This window comes from Mustela nigripes, chromosome 14 (assembly GCF_022355385.1).
Source record: "Mustela nigripes isolate SB6536 chromosome 14, MUSNIG.SB6536, whole genome shotgun sequence".
Lineage (NCBI taxonomy): Eukaryota > Metazoa > Chordata > Mammalia > Carnivora > Mustelidae > Mustela > Mustela nigripes.
Genome location: NC_081570.1, coordinates 102,230,626 through 102,254,075, shown reverse-complemented (window position 1 = coordinate 102,254,075; position 23,450 = coordinate 102,230,626). Strand labels below are relative to the sequence as shown.

The window sequence follows — 23,450 nt, the reverse complement described above, 5'->3', positions numbered from 1 at the left end:
CCCCCCCAGTTCCTTTCCCCTGTGGCTGGTGGCATTGTATCTTTCCTATTCAGCCCCTGTGGGGTTTTACCCTGAGGAAAGGCAGGATGGATCTCTAGTCCTTTTATCTCCTCCCTCACATGGGGAAGGCCTTGGGGTGTATTTCAGATGGGGTGGGCTTTTTTCAGGCTGCCTGAGACAATTCCTTCAGACAATTCCACCAGTTCCTCCCCATCCCATTCCCTTTGCTGAAGTCCCTTAAAGGCAGAGACAACCTAGGCATATAAATTGCATGTTAGTGCATTTGCACACAGAGAGGCTGGAGGTATAAGGGATTGAGGCTATAGAGCTAGAATACCTGCAGTGAAAGCTGTGAGACCCCTGGCAAGTTACATAACCTTTTTGTACCTCAGCTTTCTCCTCTGTAAAATGGAACTAGTAGCCCTGGTTCTTGGTTCACAGAACTTGAAGTGGATGGAGTCAGTTTATGTAAAGCACTTAGTACAAGGCCTGGCACAAAATAGAAGGCTCAATGAATATTAGCTCTTCACAAGTGGTGCAGACGAGAAAGAGAGGAGATACGGAATAAGACTCAGCCCCATGAGAGGGAGGCTGTGGAAATACATACTTCTTAACTTGTTTTTCTGACTTGCCTGGAAGGAGGGGCCTCTGGATGGTAATGCCTCCGCTGGTTTTCGCGCTGGGCCAGAAGTTCTCATTTCCTGTGAAAGCGGTCAAGGAGAGCAATATTGGGGGCAGGGGTTGGTGGTGCCGTGCCCACCCTCGTGCCACTGCTCTTGGCCGGCAAAATTCTCAAACATTCTGGGGCTGCAGACACCACTCTGGATTGGGAGAATATGGATGCGCTAATTGTTCTGCCCTGGGATGCCTTCATTTGCCTGGATTGGTTGATGGTCCAAGTCTCTGGAAAGTATGTAAAGTTAAGTGGACACTTTTCTGGCTTAGAGATAGACAGCTTTCTTTGCCCCTGGTTTCCTGGGGTGCTTGGCTATGGGTTAGAATAAGATGACTGACTCCCCCCACCCCGTCGTTTTTTTTGAGTGCCACCAACATGGGATTGCCCCCGCCATTCCCAGTGGCAGATCGCATAACTCTGGCAATGTCAGCTTCTCCATGGACACTCACCGTGTGTCTTTGTTCTGAAAGACCACTGGAATTGGAAAACAACTGCAGATATGCATATATATGTAATTGGTTTTATATTATAGGTGTATATTTTGTATTTATAATAATGTTTTATATATATAAACATTTTGAGGGCTCATTTGCCAAGATGACAAAGGTCTCCACTTTGGTAATATCCCTTTGCCAGCTAATTTCCTTGTCACCAGCAATGGGATGCCCATCACCCAGGAGTTCTGGGTACTTTTTACACCCCTACTGATGTGGTTTTGTTCAAGAAGGGTGGAAGAGGTGGCTTATGAATTATGGACAAACACTGACGAAAAACCTCCTGTGACCTAGCTTGCAGGCCTCTTCCCAGCTCCTCCTCCAGGCAGAGGGCAGAAGCAAGCACAGTTCTGGCCCCTATAGCTACCCCAACTTCCACACACCCGAGGGTTTAATTCCCCAGCCGCTCCTTGGAGCTATGCAGTTGGAGAGCCGTTTTCCTACTCTTTTTGTATAATGGACAATTTGTTCTTCACTCCTGAAGAGGGAGAGGTTGATCCATAAGGAGGCTATAAATATCTCCTTGCCAGATTTTGCCAGTGCCGGCTCAGGCCCAGCTAGCTCGACTAGTTCTACCAAGTACATTTTTGCTCCTGGGTGGCTGATTTTTTATTAGTGACAAGCGAAATCCAAACACTTACAGCAAAAAAGCCATCACATCAAGAACCTAATGTATCAAATCATTTGCCTTTAGCTGCTGGTCTTTGTGGGTGCCCTTCCTCCCAGCCTGACTATTGCCAGCCGCTGTCCTCCATCCCAGCCCCAGGAACTCCTGAGTATCTCCTTTAGGTCCCAGGACCTTGGCCAACTGTGTTAGACTGTGGGGCCTGGGACTTCTCCCCCTCTTCATCCCTGTAAGCTTTGGATAATCCTTCCTCTCAGTGGAAAAACCAAAGGGAACTCTTAACCTTGCTTAGCCAACCACCTGCAAAACCCACCAGGAAAAGAGAGATGGAGTCACATTTAGGGGCAAACCTGGAAGAGCTGGGAGTCCACGTGTCAGAAAGAACTCAAAAGGATGCTCTGCTCTGTCTGGCTCCTGGAGTTTGGCATTCTGGCCCAAGGAAGGGACTGGATACAATTAAAAACTATACAAGACAAACCCCTGCTGCTCCCACTTGGTGTCATTTCTCACTGCCCAGTTTTTCAGTCCCCGCTGGGTCTTCAGGGCTTTGGAGAATGCCCTGGACTCCCCAAGGCATTGAGGCCTCAGAGAGTTGGTGCTCCTCATTTTCCCCTTCCTTTGTCACCTACGAGACTGTGCCTACAGATGAAGATCCATGCAGACGAAAGAGGACAATGTCAAGGCAGCCACACGGATTAAGATTCTGGAAGCCAGGAGAGGCCAAGGGACCTGTGGAGTTGGGGGAGAGATGCACCAGTAGGCATTCTGGTAGATTTCTGCAGACTTTGGGGCCAGCTGAGTGTGTGGGCAGAATTTTTCCCCAGATGGGGCGTGCCTGATGCTTTGTACACAACACTGGGTTGTTTCCACATGCATGTTTGATTCTAGAAAGGCATGTGTGTACACCCCTGTAGTTGCATGTGGTGCGTCCTTACTACTGTGTTTGTGTATATTGCCAGACAGATAAAACCATAGGCTTCATATAGTCATGCAAAATAGACGCATGAGCTTTGTACTTACAAGGTTTCTATACAAATATATAGTAGTTATGGATGTGCCCACGTTTATTTTGGGGTGCACGCTGGTGTCTTCAAAATTTGGTTTGGGTTGCCTAGGGTTTCCCTGCAACCCTGAGCTCAGGAAGGTGCCGGGATATTACCTTCTAGCCCAGGCCAAGCAAGGCGAAGGAAAAGGGCTGGAGGGCCTTCCAGAAAACCCCCTAGCCTCTCGGCCACCACGTGCCCGCCTCTCCCAGCTCCTGGGGATGCAGAGGCAGGCTCCTCCCTCACCCTCAGTGGGCTCAGCGCAGGCTCGAGGTTTCGCTTCCTGCGAAGGCGGGCAGGGCAGGAGCAGGCGGTGTCCAGGGCGGGCACAATCTGAAGGCGATGGTCCGGCTGCCGGCTGCCGGCTGCCGGGTTGCACCATACGCCCAGGGGAAAGAGGAGCTGGGCCTGGGGGAACAGGATTTCCTCGCCTCCTGGGCGCGGCCGCTCTGGGCATGGCCGCACAAGGCCCCCTTTGTGGAGGGGCCCAGCTTCTGCGCAGACCGAAGGCAGCGAACAATAGCGCAATGTTGCCGCCCGCCGGCCCAGGCTCTCCGGGTTACACCACGGCCGCCGAAGGCGAGGAAACCGGGTGGCGCTTTTTTATAGTTACAAACATAAAATCGGGGCTTTCTCCCCTTTCGCTCGCCCCCTACCCCAACGCCGATAGAAAGCAGATAAATTTATGAAGGGCGAGCTAAGAGAATAATTACAGGGTGAAGGCCGTTAAATTTTATTTCCAGTCCCAAAGGCAAAACCTGCGATTTTATTGCAAACATCTGGAAGGACCAAGAGGTGGGCACGCTGCTGGTTTAAAATAAAAACAAAAGATTTTATTTCGCGAAAACAAAAAAACATCATTAAAGACCCTTTCGCCCCCACGGACATTTATTTTAAAAAGTGTGAGGGGGTGGCAGAACAGTCAACGACGCACGTGGGTCCCAGAGCGCCCGGCAACCTGAACCAACCTGGACACTTGGACATGCGGGCTGCGGGAGTGGGCCTGCGCACTCTCTGCGGGGCCGGCGTCCGGCGGGCGGTTCCAGAAATCTGCTCCCTCCCACGCCCACCCGAGGGCTCCAGGCCAGTTTTGCCACCGCGTAACTGGGCACCAATTTGGAAGAAGTGAAAAGTGGGTACGTTGGCTCCGTATTCCCCGAAGATACGATCACAGGAACAGAAAAACCTCAGGTCTGTTCCGCCTCCGACCGATCATCTTTCCTGCTTTGCTTAGCTGTAAGGTATTTAGGGCTCCTTCACTCTGCCGGAGGGGAGACTGAGGCATAGGCCATGCATTGACTTGCCTAGGGTCACACAGTTAAGAGCTGAAGGGGACACGTTCGCTAGGCATCACCTGCCTTGGAGTCCGGAGGGTTACCTCCCACCCCATAGTCGCCTCATAATGTTTTATATCTAGTGCCTAGACAGGCTGAATTCATTGTAATTGCCTCACCCCCACCGGGTGTCCTACTCAAGTGTTTAAGGGCAGACTTAGGTGTCCTGCTGGCAACTATTTTTAAATTTGTTTTCAATTACTCAAAACTGCAAAGTCCCAGCGCCTGGTAGATCACCTTGTGTTGAGGCGTTAGCATTGGTGGTATTCAGTGTGGAGAAACAGAAGGAGGACTGGTATATTGGGGAGGTAGGGCTGTGTTACCAGGACGTTTGTCCTTATGCTGCAGAACTCTGTTGTTCCTTTGAAAAATCAAAATATCTGGACATGCCATTTTCAAATGAGCAGTCATTATGCTGCTCTTTCCTTCTGGGCATTCCTCCTGTCAAGGCTAGGACTGGCCACTCATTTCTCATAGGTCCCTACAGGAGGTCAGTAGGGTCCTCTCTTCTACTTTCCCCTTGATTTCCTCTGACTCTTCAGGTGCTTAATAACCCCTTCCTCTTTGGGACACTGCAGGCATGGGGTGGTGGGAGCTCCAGCTTGTTCCTATTCCATCGGGTGAGGCCTGAAATAGACCAGTAGACTCCACCCAAGACCCAAGGTTGGAGGCTAGGAAACCCGGCCATTGCCTCAGGAATTAGCTTCACGCATTGGGCATCCCACTTTTATTCGTAAAGCTTAAAGGGGAGAGAAATGGGTCATGAGATTTTGAAAGCCCTTTAATATAATGACTGGAGGAAACTTCATAGCACACCCCCAGATTTCTAATTTAATCCCCCAAGCGCTCCTTTTCTTCTCCCAGTCACATAAAATTATACACTTAAGTCACAGACATCAAACCATCCTGCTTAATCTTTCTCCAGACCTCCCTACCCATCAGTATAAGATCAAGAACCAAGGAATGCAGGACCCTGGGCTGGGGTGGGGAATGGGGGAGACTTAGATGGAACACTCCTATTTTCCTGACTGATCCAAAGCAACCTGGCTTCATGACCCTCTGATTTGTTTTAATGGCCTAACCCATAATTCTAAGATTTGTGTATGTATGGGATGGAGGTGGGGACCACTTACGTGTGACCGGAAGGAAGGATGTAGGAGCGCTTCAGAACTCTGTGCAGAGTGAATGTTTGTGGGTGAGGTGCAGCTGTACGCTGTTGAAGGGTATATGGGTATATGGTCACCTTCATCGTGCAGGCTTTCTGGACCTGCATAACGGTACCTAAGTAAACCAAAAGTTGATCTTTTTGAGAATGTTCACAGCCCCAGTGAGGGTGTATGTCCTACGGTGCATTTAGTTCGCAATCCAAACTAGGTCTGCAGAGGGAAGGTGAGAGGCTGCCAGAGGGAGATGGGTGATACAGGCAATGGGGAGGAGGAAGATGCTGGAAAGGAAGAGAGGCTGGCCCCATTGCCACTATCTCACTGGGCCTGGTTCCTGCAGGCCCCTGCCGGCGAGGCTGGTGGTGGTGACACCAGCCAGAATCAGGCGCCAAAATAGAGGAGAGCCTCAGAGGAAGGTAACTAACTGCCTGCTCCTGGCCTGCCCTTGTCTCCAACTCTTTTGGTGAAGCCCAGCGGTGGTGATTGCGCTGTCACTTTCTGCCAGGGCTCCTGGAAGCGGCACAGGGTGGTGACTGAGATGGGAAACCCTGCGTCTTGCTACCCAGACTCCGGGAGTTTGCAGCGCAGCGCAGCAGCGGGAGACGCGGAGAGGGGCTTTGCGGCGGGCTTCTAGATCCCAGGGTGCTTAGAGTGCTGCTCGGGGATGCCCAAGCCTGAGAGAGGCTCCTGGAAGTCACTGGAGGCCAAGCCCGGCTGAGTCGCACTCAACTGGTGGCTTCCATTATTCTTTCTGCATTTGCTGCGCCACGGGCTTCCTCTAGTCTGGCTGACGCCCAGTATGAGGGGACTCCCGAAGTGTTCTTATTTGCTTTCTTCTGGAGAGGCCCAAGGTGGGTTCATGACATTCAGCCCTTCCGTCCAGCACCAGAGCAGTTCCAACTACAGTGTCAAGGACTAGATTTACCCTGTGGTCAGGAGGCGACTGTGGCATTTCAAAGGCCCCACAGGGCCCTCCCTTCTCGCCCCAAGGTGGAAGGGCAGATGGGCGCTTGTTCTTCGGGAGTCTGCCACTGCCCTGATCCCTCTGCCCTGATCCCTCTGCCCTAGGCTTGCTGACTCTGTTCGGGGCCTGGCTGTGGGCTAGACTTGTCTGCTGAGCTTCTCAGTCTGGTCTGTCGCTGACACCGGTGGGCTGGCTCTTTCCTGCCTCTTTGCAGGGGGATAGAAGAGTGTCGACCAGGGCACTGGGATGGAAAGATCAGGCTGCGGTTAGGCTGCAGTCCGCGAAATAGGAGACCTTTTTTTTCTGCTTGGCAGGATCAACTTCTGGGCCCCTCTGAACCCGCTCAGCGTTGGGCTGCGCTCGGGGTCTCAAGCGGCCGGCGACGAGTAGCGTAACCCAGGAGGGGGTGTGGGAAATTAGAATGGCCAGAGTGCTGGATTGAGTTCCAGAGAAATCCCTGACGACCACTCTGTCAAAGTTTTTTGTTTTTGTTTTTGTTTTTAGAGGGTGGAGAGGGAGGATCAGCGAGAGGGGAGAGCTGGGTTCCGAAGTAATCAGATTTGAAGGGAATTGTGAAAAAGCTTTTCCGCTGTCAAAGTTACTGGCCGGCCTTGCCCATCCATCCTCTGTGGGTTCTCCAGAACAGGCGCTCCGGGCAGTCAACGCTCAGATCAGCATCCACGCCGAAGGGAAGGCGAACAGTTGCTGCGTGCGGGCCCAGTCAGGATATCGGCCGAGCGCGCGGTAAACCGGGCGCCGCACCGCGGGCCTCTTGCTTTGCCGAGTCTACGTCTCCTTCTTCACCAGGTAGAACTGGAAAGAGGAAGCGATCATTAGATTTACAATTACAAGACCCTGGGTAGTAACGGGGCGTCTTTGTTTATTTCTTTCGTTTTGCGTTAGCCAGAATTGCTTAGAAATCGTACAACAGGAAAGTAACCTGTGTGGCGAAATCCCGGCTGACCCAGAAGGGCTTATAGCGTCTGGGGGCTGGAGCGAGATTATCGGGGTCGTTTTCGAGCGTTTTAGGACAGGTTGAGAGCCCCCAAACTCCAGAGCAGTAATTAAAATCACTCTGGGCTTGCAACGTCTATGAGACTTAGCAGATTTGGGAGGAAAAGATACGGATTTGGGACGGACGGGCAGGGGTTTGGAAAGGCGAAGATCAGACCTAGACTTTCGGCCCTCCCCTCTCCCCCACAGAGAACCCGTGGGGGACCGGGAAGCCAGGGGTTAAAGCGGCCCAGGAGCATCCCCGGACTGCCGGCGCGGAGCCTTGGCCCGAGCCTCAGTCTCTCCCCTCCTCTCATTGGCCCGCGCTCTTAGGGTTTCTCCTGTTCCCTCTTCGCCATTGGTCGGGGGCTGGCTTTTTTTCCCCTCAGTCTTTCTCTTCCTCCCCCTCCCTCTCCCTCACCCCACGGACAGGAGCGCACCGCCTGCCCCCAGCTCCTCGCGAAGGGAGGAATTTAGAAAAAAAAGTTTCCCAGAAGTTTGGATCAGAGGAAGGACGGGAACACCAAGAGAGGAAGAGGGAGAGGGAGGAGAGAAAGGGAGAGGGAGGAGAGAGAGAATAAAAAAAAGATGAAGTCCAGTCTACACAGCCTGTGAGCGCCTGCCCCGGTGGGTGGGAAGCAGGACTCGGGCGCTCATGCAGCGAGCGGGCGGCGCTCCGGGCGCTCGTTCCTAGCGGCTGGGGCAGCTAGGGGCGCGGGTCGGAGGCGGCTGCGGAGGGCGGGGAAGGACGCAGGGGGAGGGTGCCGAGGACCCGCAGGGCCGCCGCCTCTGTCTCGGCCTCTGCGCCGCCGCCTCTCCCGGGCCCGGCCCGGCGGGCGCTCCGAGCGTGAGGGCGCGGGCTGCTCCCTCAGTAGCGGGGGCGAGCGGAGGCCGGGGTGCGGGCGGCTAAGATGAGTGAAAGGAGAAGATCTGCAGTCGCCCTGAGCTCGCGAGCACATGCCTTCTCCGTTGAAGCCTTGATCGGCTCAAATAAAAAGCGGAAACTGCGAGACTGGGAGGAGAAGGGGTTGGACCTGTCCATGGAGGCGCTGAGCCCCGCGGGCCCACTCGCAGACTCGGAGGACGCGGCCGCACACGGCCTGGAGCCTCACCCGGGTGAGTGCGCAGGGCCAGACCGAGGGAGGAGGGCGGAGAGGGGACGCCGGGCGGCCAGTCCGCGGGCGATGTGGTGTGGAAGGAGGCCCTGCTGCCTGACGCCCTGCCTTTCTCCGACGCGGGTTTCCTTTTCTTTGCGCAAACGTCTTAAGCTTTCCGCAAATTCGCTGCAAACAATTTGTGGGGAACTGAGCCTTGCATATTCGTCGTCGAACTCAGGCAAGGAGGCCTCGCTCGCACCCTCTTCTCTTCTGGGAGCGGAGCGCACTGTTCTGGTATCTATAGCTGAGCGGCCGCAGGCCCCGGGGGTTAAGGAGGGGCACAGATCGAAGGCGACCGCGGGAGCGGAGAGGGGCTGGGATTCGCTCCTGAGAGCTCCAGTGGACTGGCGTGGAGTTCTCTGGCTCGACATCCAGTCTCGGGAAATGCCCAGTTTGTCCCATTTAGCCTTCGACCTCGGTCCTCGCCCTTCCCCCACCAACTTTTCGGGGACTCAAGTTCTTCTGTTTCCCCTACTCCGGGGACGACCGAGCATAATTATATTTCTACTTCGGTGGCGTTTACGGAAAAGGGATGTATGTTATAACCCTTACCCTGCGCCCTGGGTCACTCTTCAGGGCCGACATCTCTATGTATTGGGGGAAGCGGAGTGATTAATTATTGCCTTGGATCTATCCATGCACATTATATGCACACAACGCGTAAAACACAGAGCGGATGTTGGTGTCTATTTTAGCAGAAACCCGGGCGGGTAGTTGGTTGAGGGGGAACAACTTAACGTTTTGTATTAAGTGCCAAGATTTCAACTGTGCAAAACAGCCCGGGGGAACAGCTGTTGTCGGAAGAATCTTGCGCGCGCGCCCGCGCGAGCGCGGGCACGCGCATCCACACACACACACACATACACACATGGTCGCAGCTTGGTTTAGCGGTTTCAGAAACTTTCCAGCCTGGGATTCTGCTGCCATTCTGAAGGTGCTCCTGCTGACCAGCTAACGTTGGGGAGTAAACCTGGGTCAGCGCGCCGGAAAGCGGAACACCAGAGTGGGGGCGGCGGCCCACAAAAGGATGGGGGTGGCTCCGGGCCCGAAGAGCTTGGGGACTGAGCTTTGGGGCCCAGGGGCTTGGGGGCTGGAAAACTGGCCGACCCAAGGAGGGACAGCTGTCGCTTACATTTTCTCTTTCGGCAGTGACAGTTCAATTTCCATGCTCCTGAGGCTAATAATAACGCGATTAGCGGGTGACTTGCAGAGACCGAGTTTTATGAATTCTCCGTGTTCTTGTGGCCCGTTACGGTAATTGAGTTTAGTGCTGGGGAATTATTTTTATTAGTCGATGAAAAGAAAATTAAAAGGAGATTTATTTCGTCCGCTCAAATCTTTCTCTGTGTTTGGATGCGGGTGCCTGTCCACGCGGACCCCTGTGTGGGCAATCCAGAAAGGAACGCGTAGCTAATGTGTGTTTCCCATCTCTGGCCAGACTCTGTTTCCTCACCGCATTTATATGTTGTCAAAATCCACTTGCGCCTTCACACAGTTTAGTGGGAGTTCTTTCAGGCCTCCTGACAACTCATGGTTTGGAAGGTTAGTTTATTTTACTTTTCCGACGGTGGAAAAGACAGAAGTTACTTAACTGTGCGTGGTAGACACCCTGTCCGCAGGTACTTTTCTCTAGGGAGGGGTCCAGGTCCGCCGCATCTGGTCTAGGTTCGCTTGTTCAAAAGGACCAATACCTGTGATCATAATCAGGGACTCTGCTCGCAGTTTTCTCTTTTCCCCGTTTTCCTCTGCCATAGTGAGGAGAGAAATGGTTGGGACTAGGAGAGACCATTCCAGAGACATAAACCCGAAGACCTAACATAGAACTTCATGTCACACAGAGTTCAGCTGACCCATTCCCATTTCATCATTTTTTTTTTTTTTTTAAGAAGAAGATGGGCGTTGGATTAGAGAAAACGAAATACGTTTGTGGGGTTGAGGCCCAGGAGGAGGAAGAAGCTGAAAGCTGAGAGTACTCGTGGGCCTTCTGCGGGACCGGCTACCAGCCCTGCCACCAGCCCTGCCTGGCTGCGTCGTGCACCAAGGGGATGTCCAAGTTCGAGCCCCAGCAGTGGCCAAAGCTTTCTTAGGAACCGGACATAGAAACAGAAAAGATCTTTCAGAAAAACTGCGTGGTGGAGTGGAGCCCCCGCAGTCCCCAGAGTGGAGGAGGCGGAGCTGCAGGCTCTGGGCCCGGATGGTAGCAGCAGAAGTCGAGTCCAGGGCTTGGAATCCCTTGTAGGCCTTTCTTTCTTTTTCTAATCCGGCGCCCTAACGAACACACATACATCACCTTTAAAGGTGTGTGTATGGTGATGGAGGTAGGAGAGGGGCCCAGGTGACTCCATTGTGCCCGGGACCAAGTCTCTGCCGTCCTTGGCCTCAAATTGTTTAAACTCTCTTCCCGAATTAGGACCGTGAGCAGGTTGGACCCGCCGCGTGGCTCGCCTGCGATAGTCTGTTGATAAGAAGTCAGAAATGGGTGGGGGAAACGACAACAGAAATAAAATTGCCACGGAGCTGGGGAAGGATTAAACAAACACGCATACAGACACAGGACACCCGCCTAGAGCAATCGTGTTTATAATTTTCACCATTCCCTCCCTCTGACTGGTACCTCCGTTTTTCCAACCTTCCTGTCCGTGCCTTAAAATCCCAGGATCCTGCGACAACCCAGGGTTAGATTTTAATGTTTAATTTTTATTCAAAGACGTGGCCTTTTGCTTTTTCACAGCCCGTTTTTCTTTCCGTGTCCGGACAGAGCTGGCTTTAGTTGGCGCCAAGCACCCGCAGCCTGGGGCGCCAACCTGCAGCAGCGGGGGACCAGCCTAGCCTATGCGCTGTAGGAACTCACATATCAGAGGACACACCGTATGTATTTCAAAAATTTCCACCGAGCCTGCTGGTCCCGAAAAACCCCGAGGCCCAAAGGGCCTTGGAGAAGGGCCCGTGAGGTGCCCTCATTATTGCCAGAACTCCGAGTGTTCTGGAGAAGCCGCCAGGACGCAGTCGCCGCAGGCTCGGGAGGGTCTCCGAGGAGCCTGACTCCCGGGCCTTGCTTACCCCCGCCTCTCGCCAAGCAGCAACAGGGAACTCTTTTGAGCCAGGATCGCCCAGAGCAGCTGCTCCGGCTGCGGCCTTGGAAGTATATTTCAAGCACGCGGCGGCGCCATCTGCGCTCGGACCCCAGCCCCGGCTCCACCCGGCTTCCCCCGCTCGAGTTTGGAGTTTGGGTTTTTCCCGCCCAAATCCACAGCCGAGTAAGGCCGAGGTCCGGTCTCCCGCGGAGCGAAATAATTCAAACCTTCTGCGAAAGGATTTCCCCCTCCAGGGCCTACGGCCCTGAGCCTTGCAGCCGAGGCGCTCCAGAGGCCTAAGAATGTGGCGGCGTACGCGGGTGGACACACAAAGCAGGCGCAGTCAAGAACGTGAGGGCAGGTCCCTACTCCGCGCACACGTGCACGTACGTCAGGCTCGCGCGTCCTGTGCACCTCTCTGCGCGATCCGTAGTGAAATAAGACAGGATACGCCCGTGTAGTGCCCCAAGGCACTTTCTTCTTTCGAATTACCGAGATCAACAGTTCACGCGAATTAATCTGCCAGTTTATGGCTTGTTTGCTCAGAGTAAGACTCCCAAGATTTTAATCCTGACATCACCCCTCCACCCACCCCTAATCCCCAATAGGGAAACACAGGGTCAAAGCGGAGGAAGTGACTCTTCACTGACGTTTAAGTAATGGAGAAAAAGCGAGGAGTTTGAAGCCTGTGGGGAGAATGTGCTTGCGCGGGGCAAGAACCAGCCAGGGCGCAGGCCGGAGCTTGGACTGCCGTAAAGGGTGTGGGGTGCGCTGGGCGAGAAGCCATAGTGTAAGTCTGATGTAGAGCCCGGGGCGAGAAACACCGGTTCCTCAGTGGTACGTGCGCCGCAAAAGCCAGTGCATGCAGGTCTCGAAGGTGCCAGGCCTGAACCCTGAGGATGAGCCAAATGTGGTGCCTGCTGGACATGCGCAACGCTCTCGCCTGCCCAGTCAAAACGGCCTTACGCGGTGGCCGCGTCTTTGGTGAGTGACCTTGTGTGAAGGGGACTGAGGAGGGTAGGCTAGATCTGAATTCGTCGTAGGCTGGTGAGGATGGATGAGCTCGGGAATGAATGCCAAAAGGCTTTTTGTCGCGCAGGTCGGACGTTGGCTGAGTCAGACGCCCTCTGGATGCGCAGGGCTTGGAAAGCACACCCCGGTGGCTCCCGGGAGGTGGGCAGGGTTATGAAGATGTTCTGTGTAAATCCCTGGCCCTTCCACCAGGAAGAAGGAAACTGTTCTAACCCCCTCTATCCCGTAGATGGAGCAAACTGATGGGAGGGCAGTGGGGAAGACAGGGAATTGGGAAAACCCTAATGCCCAGAGTTTGGAATGTGATGGAAGGGAGTGTGCTGTGTTTTGTGCCCCCTCAAGTCATCCCCCGTCCCCCCCGCGGGCTTCACAGCTACTTGTGAGGCACGTAGAAGGCTCAGGGCTAACCGGCGAGCCTCAGGTAACGGTCTCTCCCTTCGCGGCTGGGCGGTACAAGGCCCCTCGCTGGGCTCCGCCGCCCGCCTCTGCCCCTCTGAGACTGGTCCGACGCGCCGGGAGAAACCTTCTCTGGACAGATCAGCTCACAGCGTAGGCGCTCAGCGGTTCTGAATTTGCGTCTTCCACGCCCCACCCAGCACCATTTCATACTGAACACTATTTGGGTTCAGACCTAGCCACTTTCGAGTTCCTGATTTTATAGGTTAAACTCCCAGAAAGAGAAGTTCGCGGGGTGACGTTCATGCAGGGGGAAGGGGGGATTAAATTGTTTTAATAGTGGAGTTCGTACTGAAATTATATTGACGTATACCCGCTGCCGGTTTCCTGTCCGCCCCCACCCCCCCCCCTTACTTCAAATGGTATCATGGCCATCTTTTAAATATTAAAGGAAATTAGTTTAAAATCAATTAATACACCCAGCACCCGAGGAGCGACTGACGAAGGGAGCTAAACCTAAGATGAACGGGTATTAGTGGTTTGCGTTCGTCCATTTATTTGTATAATTTCCTTCGTGTGTGCGCACAGGAGTTTAATGGAAGCTAGTCACTCAGCATTAATCGTTCATGTTGGGCCACGAGGGGAGAAGGACAAATACCTTTTGGCTCAGAAGACCAGAAACATTTTGTTCATCCAAGCTTCTCCAGGGCACTGCTTAGTATTAAAGAGTGAAATATTCCAGGTCTGTCACAATTGTTCTCTGTATTGCCAAAAATATAATATTAATAAGATGAGGGGACTTTTTTGAGTCCTGATTATGGACTTGGTTAGAATTTATTTCTCACACCCAGGAGTAAAATGATTACTTCTTAAATCTGTCAGTTCCTTCTCTAGGTGATTGTAGAGTTAAAAACAAAAACAAGACCGGACTGAGCAGATTCCACAGGGATAAAGAGCAGAGAGCAGAAGGGCATTTCATTTCTCTTTCTGGAAAAGCAGAAATCCATCTAATGATTATTATGGGGAGGTGTAGCTAGTTATTGCTTTCTTACTACCAAAAGACAAAGACAAAGTAGTTCAGCAGGAGAGAATATTTAAGTGGTTTTCTAGTTTTGACCTTTTGGGATATTTTTCCACAGGGTAAAGTACGGAACTGGTGGAATCTTTCCCCCTTCTTTCTCGCATCCCTGTGGTTTATTTTTGCCTTGCCTTTTCTGGTTTCCAGCGAGCCCTGAATTTTATAAGTGCATGACTGCGATACAGGGGTCTGCACTGGGAACAGCAATTAGCAAATTTATAAATTAGGGCCTGTTTACACGTCTTTGGGCATGGATAATCATTACTTAATTTAAGTGAGGCCCTTGCTCTAAGTGTCAGGATGGAAAATGAGACTCCGTAGGGAGGATAGAAGGTGAAACGGGAAGAGGTGGGGGAATTAAGCAACTGGTGACGACAAATCAACATTGATGCAGTGCCATTACTGGCTTCACTTTGAGGCAGGACATTCTGCTGACTACAAACTGATGATGAGCTTTTTTGATACAAGACGGGAAAATAGGCCTTGCATTTGATACTCTGTTCTATACTCTTTTTACCAGCCAGGGTTCAGCTATGCCCTTTAGGTGTAAGCGTTATAAAATGTATTAAAGAGTATATAATCAACTGTATGTGTTTACACACAAATTTATGTGTGAAATCTACTGCTCTGAATGAGACATAGAAAACATCTCAGGAAATACCAGAAAAATATTAGAGAAAATAAACTGCCTCTCTTATTTGTGGAGCCAGTTAACAAAAGGAGAACACATAAAATTTGGGGGGGGGGTCAGAAATTTTGTCATCTCTAGGTATCCACTTGACAATTCCAAGAGAATTACAGATTTGAAACTTCTTGGTATTGGCATTTTCACTTAACTGTCAAATTAGTTTAAGATTTTGACCAAAGTCCAAGAGAGAACACTAGAAAAGGAAACTGTACAGATGCAATTTAAAAGAGCAGGAAGAGTGGAGGGTTTTTTTCTAACTAAACTTGGCTTTTAAATTTGTGAATAATGCCACCTTCAGCTCCGATGGGCAGAATGCTGGCTTGTATTGAAGTATAATTTCATGTTCTTCCATGCAGAGAGTTAACAGAATCACTAAGGGAAATCTGTTAATAGAAATAACGAGAGAAACTGTGATTTGGGGATAATAATTTAACAACATAGAAATATGTGCAAAAATATTCTATTTGTCCTCTTGTATTTTCTTCAGCATAGCTGCGGAGGCTAAATGAGCTGTTTTCCAAATTGCCACACACTTTAGAAGATTAACAACAACCCCCCACCCCAAGTCTGGATTGCACACGCAAATCCTAACATAGCCTTCTTTTAAAAACCGAATACTACAGGTAACAGTAGAGTTCCCTTGAAAAGGATCATCAGAGGTCATTATTATGTACCTAGCTGGGAGCCTTAGAGTTCTAGCGTCTAGTTCTCAGCGGAGTGAACTGAAATTCTTACTCCCAACACCCGCTGTCTTCTCGGCTGTCCCACAACCCCTAAAGTCTCGTCGAAACCCCAGACGGGGGCTTGGAAAGCGGTAAGCCCCTCTTACGCTCCTCCACTTCCCCTCCCCCAAATTCTCCTCTCCCCACATCCTGTACCCCTCCCCCCACTTCCTATACGCACGGTGAAACGCCCTCATTTTCCCTCTTTAAAAAAAATTAAAAAAATCAGATGAAGTTTCACCGGGGAAGGATTTGCGACTCTTCCCGTGAAACTATCCCTGGGAAAATAGGGCGGGTCGAGTGACCTTCCTCAGTTAGAGAATCGGGCCGCAGCCGCGTCTCCCCTCCTCCGGCCCCTCGCCCGGGATTTGGTGGCGCCTTGGGGCGGGAGCGGCCGGGTCAGGAGCGCCCGGGCCTGGCCACAGTGCGCGCGGCCTCGGCTCCTGCTCCGGCGCTCGAGGCTCGGTCCCTGCCGGCGGGTCCGCGCCACCGCTGGAAACCAGGAGGTGCGCAACCCCGAGGGATAGTCGGTGCCCCTCTCAGCTCCCTTTACAGCCTGGAGCAATGCAGGCAGTCGGGTAATCGGGAAGGCCTTGGTAAAAGACCACCCCTTCTCCCCGCAAAAAATCACGGAGAAAAATCCAAACAAACAAAAAACCCCAAAACAACCCCCCCCCCCACCGAACCGAAACAAACACAAAAACCCCCAAACTCCCAAACGGAACCCAAGGATCTTACACCTCGCGCCCCGAGGGGAGTCTGAGCTTTTGCTTTCATCAGGCTAAACAAATATCCAAGGAATTAAATTGACTTCAAAACATTAGCAATTAGAAACCAAGAATCCTTCGGCCCGAGGAACTTTTAATCCCTAACCATTTCCAAATGGGTAATTCTAGGGTCAGTAAATATCATAGCCACTCCGTTAAAAAGGAAGGTCATTCTGCCGGTTCTTGGAGAAGCAGAGGATTCCCGGGTGCCTCAGACGGTCCGTGATGAGATGGTCCCCCTGGCTTCTAGAATCCCCGCATTGTTCAACCGAGACAAAGGGACAACAAACAATTGCCCTTCACGCTATTCTTGGAGATTAAAAACAGTGAACTAATTCTTCTTATTCTAAAAAAAAAAAAAAAGGAAAAAAAAACCACCCATGGAAATAACTACTAGGCACACTATGCTGGGTAAGAAATGGGTGGGAATGGCTACAGCTCCACTTTAGCTGGGAGAAGAGTCTTCCCTGGAAGGCTTCAAAGTATCAATCCCACCAGGCCCCAGGGCCCAGAATTTTAACCTAGGCTTTAGGGAACTTGGGTGATGTAGGGCTCCTGTTCTTGCTCCTTCTGAAAAATATATAGTTGATTTTCACCATAGGGAGGGGCAGGCGTTGATGCCAGTGAGTGAGTGATTGTGAGCACAGTAGTGCTTTCCCTGGGTTTGAGAAAGCTTCCTCTATCTAGTAACCTTACACTTATATTTATTTTTTATTTGCAACAAAGCTGAGGGAGGGATTATGTACTGATGCACTGTTTAGGGAAAAACAAGGCTTATGAGACAATCTATGAGTAAGCTTGCATAAAAACGTTTCAGGAAACTTAATTGCTTATGTGGACATCTATGAGTCTTCACTATACTACAAAGGTTTCAACACAGGCCCTCATAGTGCAGATTATATCCCTGTATTATGGTAGGAAGAGGGCTTGACTAGCTTAAACTGGACTTAGAGTCTAGCACTAGCTTTATCATTAATTTTGGAACCAGAGATATTTGTTCTAAAAGCAGACATATAAATGTTGAAAAAGTTGTTTTAAAGTTGTTTCATAGCCTCAGTTCCTGGTTTGTGAAATGAGGGAGAGAGATTCAAATGACACCTGAGGCCCCTTTAGTTATAGGATTCTATAATCTTGTTAAATTTTTTTTCTTGTAATACTAACATTTTCTCCTGAGGTACCTTAGCCATCATTTGACCCATTCTTTTGTTGGAACAAGGGAAGTTTTACTGCAGTTGTAGAAAGTAACAGTAATAGCAATTCAAGGTTAAAAAAAAAAAAGAAAAAAAGATTTTTTATTGCTAAAATTAAGAGCTTCCATAAAGCTTTTGAAAAGTTTTTAGATTAATATCACATGTTCGAAAGTTCTGGATCTAGTCCCTTCTGTTTGATGTAACCTATTGTTGCTTGTGTGACTGCCTGGGACCCTCCTGCTGGGAGAATTCTATGGCGTTAGTAGATTTAAAGAAAATACAAGTTATCTATGCTTTGGACATTTTCTGTGCCATTCTCAGAAATAGCTGGAAAGACCATGCATTTGAAAAATGAAGACTGAGAAAAACAGCTTCATCACTTATAAATTGAATGGATGAGACCTCCCTTCCCCCCCCAAGAAAATCAGTTGCCCCTCGTTACTCTCTGAGCCTGATGGAAAGCACTAGTAACTATTTTCCATGTCTAGTCTGCTAAGCCGAGGTCTTGATCTGGCAGAGAAGTGAGAATGCTAAAAGGATGACTTAGTAACAGGCAAAACGCTTGTCAACAAGATAGATCAGAAGACAGCTTAGCATTCAAGACCTCTATTCATAGCTGCTGAACTTGAGGGCAGGGTCAGACCAAAAAACTGGGCCCAGCATACACCTAGGAAGGATTCTCATGTTTCTATCTGTGGGACTGTCTCTCCTTATAGACTTACACAGCTGGGCCAGTGACAGCTCCCCACTTGTATTTGATCTCCCCATTCTCTACAGCCCCTTCCCCTGTGTAGACTTGTGTCCTCAGGGACCTTATGGATTTACTGTCATCCCCTTTCACTACCACCCTATAAACTGGTATAAGGCAGGGACCTTGTCTTCATTGTTTTTGTATCTCCAGAGCCTAGTACAAGTGGTTGGCACAGAGCAACACTTACTATATAATGATTATAAATAGCAACATTTGTTGAACACTATGTACCAGCCACTGTGCTAAGTTGTGTATTATATGCTACAGTGATATAACATAACATAATATAACACACAATATATAGTTGTATGTAATACATATTAAAATATGTATTAGTATTATACTAATACTAATATATACTATACTAGTATAACTAGTATATTGTTATACTAGTATAACTAGTATAGTTATGTTATATTATTATATAATATGTGTGTTCTAAATCACAGTATGATAATCATGTATATTCCAAATAATATACAACTATATATATATATATAGAATGTATATGTGTGTGTATGTGTGTGCATATACATACACCCACATCCCAAAGCACTGGTATGAGACAGTAATAATCTTACTATTATCATTTCTATTTGGTGCAATGAATGAATGAGTGATATGATATAGTGGCTAAAAGCTCAGGTCTTGAGCTTAAGAATGCTTGTTCCTGAGACCTGGTTCCAGCACTTGCTAGACCTTGGACAAGTTCCTTAATCTCTCCCAAACCCAGTTTCTGCATCTAGGAAATTGTAATAATAAATAAACTCATCAAAAAGTGGTTGTGGAAAAAAAAAATAAGTGGTTGTGAGGGGGTGCCTGCGTGGCTTAGTGGGTTAAAGCCTCTGCCTTCAGCTCAGGTCATGATCCCAGGGTTCTGGGATCGAGCCCCACATCTGGTTCTCTGCTCGGCGGGGAGCCTGCTTCCTCCTCTCTCTCTCTCTCTACCTGCCTCTCCCCGTACTTGAGATCAATGTCTATCAAATAAATAAAATAAAATCTTTAAAAAAAGTGGTTGTGAGGATTAAATTAGTACCTGTAGAGGAACAAAGGATTTGGCAGTGTCTGTGATTCCTGTCAATTGACTTGACACTGAGTATTCACTTTGGTGACCAGCTTGATGAGAAATTGTTGCAAATTATAAATCTAGCAGACACCACTGCTCTCCCCGGTCTTTTGCTTTAAGTGGGATGTTTGGGACTTGAAGGGCCATTGGTACTTGGTCTATGGTTAGAAACAGAGGAGTGAAGCTGAGTAGGAATGGCTGGCTAAGGAAGTTAAATAGGACTTTGCGGGCTGTTGCTATTCAGGGTTCCGCTGAGGCAGAAAGCCAGCCTCGGAGTAAGCATCTGAGGCAGGGAGAGAGGGCTTCAAGGGTGAGGACCCGCTGTCTGGCATGCAGTAGGAAGAGAGGGTAGGTGGAGGGTGGGGCAGGGAGCCTCAGCTTTACCCGCTCCCAGGAACTAGGCTCTAGCAGAGGACAGAGGGGCCTTTCTGGATGTGGGAAGTGGAAGAGCACAAGCATGTTTTTCTGGTTAGTTTCTGGTATTGTTACCTGGAGCCCAGAAATCCCCAAATGGTCAGGTCTTATCTTATGGGCGATAAGGAAGATTCATTTTGTGAAGCCTGTGTTCCGATGGCCCCCAAGGTTGGGCAAAGTGAACCAGCTGCATTTAGTGATCGAAATCCCAGTAAAGCATTGTAGGTGTTGCTTAGTTGAGGAAAAAAAAAAAAAAATAAAGGGACCTAGTTTAAGGACAATCTATAATGAAGTAGACTGTCAGGAGGAGGAGACTGGGAAGTCATTTTTTAGGGAAAACAGCAGAAGCCCCAGCCATTGTGTTAGAACTTACATCTGGCTGCATGATTTTGCAGTTTTCTTCCTTCCAGCAAACAGAAGCCTGGGTTTGATCATTTACTATTTTTTTTTTTTTTAACAAAACTAGTTACACCCCAGACTTTGCTTATATTGATTCCTGGTAGCAGAGGAGGAAAGTGCATTCCCAGGGGAAGAGGAGCTGAGATCTCTCCCAAGGCCTCCTCCGTGGAGCCCAGCACCCTTCAGTAGTGACACTCAGGCCCTGCCTGACCATCCAGAGGCGGGGGGAGCTACTCTGCCCTGGCTAGAACTCAGGTTTCAGTCTTCTAAACATATCTGTGCACCACATTTTATCTCCAAGACAGCTGTTTCTTTACTTCCCCAGTCTTACAAACATCCTCTTCTCTCAGAGTGCCCACCATGCTGACTGATAGGGACTCCTATGGATTGAGGGCACACTCTATACCAGGCACTATACTCATGGTTTCATTCATATTGTCTTCTTGCATTCACCCAATAGTCCTGAAAGGGAGTTGACTGTTTCTCCATTTTATGCATGAGGAAATTGAGGACCAAAGAGTTTTAATAACTTGCCAGTATCCTTAACCACTACACAATATTGCCTTCCCCGGTACATGGCTCTTCAGTGCCCTAGAGGGAACTTTCAACTTTTGTAGATGGAAATCTGTGCTTGCTGCCTGTGCTCTTCCCCAAACAGAAATGATTAAATCATAAATGAGAGAGAGCTCTTTTATAGTTTCAGGGTCTCTCTCTTAAGGTGCCTTCTCCATACAGGCTGGAGGAAGTCTCTGTGTGACAGTGATATAAGGCGGAGTTTGGGAGCCATGGTCTTTGGAATATGAGGTGTGCACCCATGCCAAGCTGACTTGCTTTTCTTTGACTTTCATGCACAGAAATCTCAGTGTCTGAAATGTGGTGGCTACCTAGTGAATTTGATCTGAAACCTCCTCAAACTAAATCCCCTCATGCAGTGAAATTCAGGGGAAACTTTAACTGCCCTGTTTTACCCATTCCCTTCTCCATTCACAATGGGATGGATGGAATCTTATTGGTAATTGATTCAAAATGGAACAGCTTAGAAACATATCAGTTGCAGTGAGGAGCAATTTGTGCATTTCTAAGTACTGTTGATTTTTTCAAACTCAGCAATCACAGCTGAAATCCCTTTGCCATGGATTGAATTTACAAAGGAAGAGATTCTGATTTCCACAGTGGCTTCTTTTTAATGCCCAAGGATTAGGAAACCGCCTTGAGGACCCACAGCAAGTACAACCCCTCTCAGAGTCCCGGCTTTAACTTTAACCTCTGAGTGGCCGCTCTGATTCATTTATTTTGTAACAGCTCTATTTAGAGCAGCCTTATTTGGTATGGCATCACTTATTTGCAGAGATCTCTCATCCCTAGACACACTTCCACCCTGTGCTCCTTCACTCTTCTAGCATGTTCTGCATGGATGTGCCCCCAGTGGCGAGTTTCCGGGAGCTTAGTAAAGGGCTCCAGGGTTTCTGGTCCACCTGTTCACTGTCTTTCCACCACTTTCATTCCCGCTCCAAGTAACCTTCCTCTCTTAGGAAGTCTGATGTCTCTAGCAGGGATTTGGAGAAAAACCACACCCCCTATTTCAGTGTATGGACTGTACATTAATGTGTTTCTTGGCTGTGTCACTGTAAGGTCTATTGATTTCCTGTTTGTTGTGCCCAGTGTTAGAAAAGCTGCTTTTAGAAACTAAAAAAAGAGAGAGAGATGTAAAGTCCGTCTCTGTTTTAATGCTTTCTTTTTCCTGACTGCCCACCCCACTTTGTGCAGGCAGCAATTGATGGGATTCAATATGATCTTGCATCAACAAAAGCATATGAATCTCTGGGCCCATTTCCTTTCCCAGGGAACCTGTGTGGAGCCAGACTCTTGAAATATAGAGTGTGGCAGAGGAGGAGATGAATGCTGCAATCCTGGATGGTTTGCTGGAACTCACTCAAGAGATCTGTTCAATTACAAAGGTAGATTCTGCAAGATGTGAAATGAGCCATGCCTTGGTCATTTCATTTTCCCCTCCGCATTCAGAGCCCTATCTGCATGGCCAATATTAATCCTGGGAATGCTAGATCCCATCTGGTGCAACTGTGCATTACCCAGATTAGACTGTGACATCACAGAGATTTAAGCCATCTCTGTGATATTCCGACTGGGTGGTAGGTAGTGCAGGAGGCACTCCCTACAGACACGGGACAATCTGACGGGTGTAGGAATGAGCAAATAGTGAAGGCAGCCCTGGTGAGTATGTGTGTGTGTGTGTGCGTGCGTGCACGTGTGTATGTGTATGTGTAGGGGAGGGCTGGCAGGGGTGCTGAGGGGTGTTAAGGAGAGCTGGGAGGAATGGTTCCCCCAGCCTGCGTGGGTGAATTGGTTCCGGATGTTAACATTTTTTCCTGGGGCTTGACTACATTCTTCTTTTTCTTTGCTTGTCTGTTTTCCTGCCCAAGCTGTTAAGGCTTCCACAGCTGTGTGGCTCATTGCTGATGAGTGTTGAGAATGACATATCTGGCTTTATTGCAAGGGCAATTTTGGGGCATGTGTATAGGTAAACTTTTGAGAGGTTTTTATCCATCATCTTTCAAAAATTTTGAGGTTTTTGAGGCGGGGGCATTATCTTGTCAGGTTAATACCAACCCTGTATTGCATTGGATGACCTCTATTGAGGATTAATTGTGGAATAATTTGGAAAGTAGATGGTCCTTCATATCTCAGAAGCAGAAGGGACTGGCTGGTGTGGGAGACTAAGACAACAGATGGAGGGCAGGGATGCGGCCGAACACAGCCGAGAACACGGTGTGGCGCAGCTAGGATGCATAGTTCTGGCCATGTGGCTTTGGGCAAGTGACTTCACTCTGCCTCAGCTGAGTACATGGAGGCGGAGGGGACTATGGCCTGCTGCAGGGTTGCTGTTGAGAAGTCCTTGAGATAACAAAGTCGAAGCACTTCTGGCACAGTGGCAGGCTCATAGAATGTGCCCTGTATAAGCATTTGTCTCCCTTGATCAGCTTATACTTTTAGTAAATTGAGAAAAATCAGAAGCTCTTCAGTGTTCTGATGGGAAACTTTTTGGTGAGTGCCAGTCTTCTTAGCTGATATCCTTTGCTGCCCCATTCATAGCATGTTCGTTCACACGGGCTGACTAATCTTTTAAGTGGACACATAATTGATATCCACACTGTATTAGTTTAAGGTGCACAGTGTGTTGACTTGATACATTTATATATTGTAATATGATTACCACCTTTTGTGGTGGAGAAATTTAGGATGTATTTTCTTAGCAACTTTAAAGTATATAATACAGTGTTGTCAACTATAATCACAATGTTCTTCATTAGATCTTAATATTTATCTTCTCACTCTAAGTTTTGTTTTCTTTGACTGACAGCTCCCTGATTCCACAACCCCCCAGCCCCTGGTAACCATCATTCTA

At 49.3% G+C, this 23,450-nt stretch overlaps 1 protein-coding gene across 1 annotated transcript in view; it reads left to right on the top strand.

Moving 5' to 3' along the window:
- Positions 1-7,713: 7,713 nt before the first annotated feature.
- The window catches only part of TBX15 (T-box transcription factor 15), a 103,637-nt gene continuing 87,900 nt past the window's right edge, over positions 7,714-23,450 (top strand). The window contains exon 1 of the mRNA XM_059374379.1: positions 7,714-8,408. Within this exon, the coding sequence (XP_059230362.1) occupies positions 8,204-8,408 (205 nt within the window). The 5' untranslated portion in view covers positions 7,714-8,203. The remainder of the gene's footprint in view (positions 8,409-23,450) is intronic.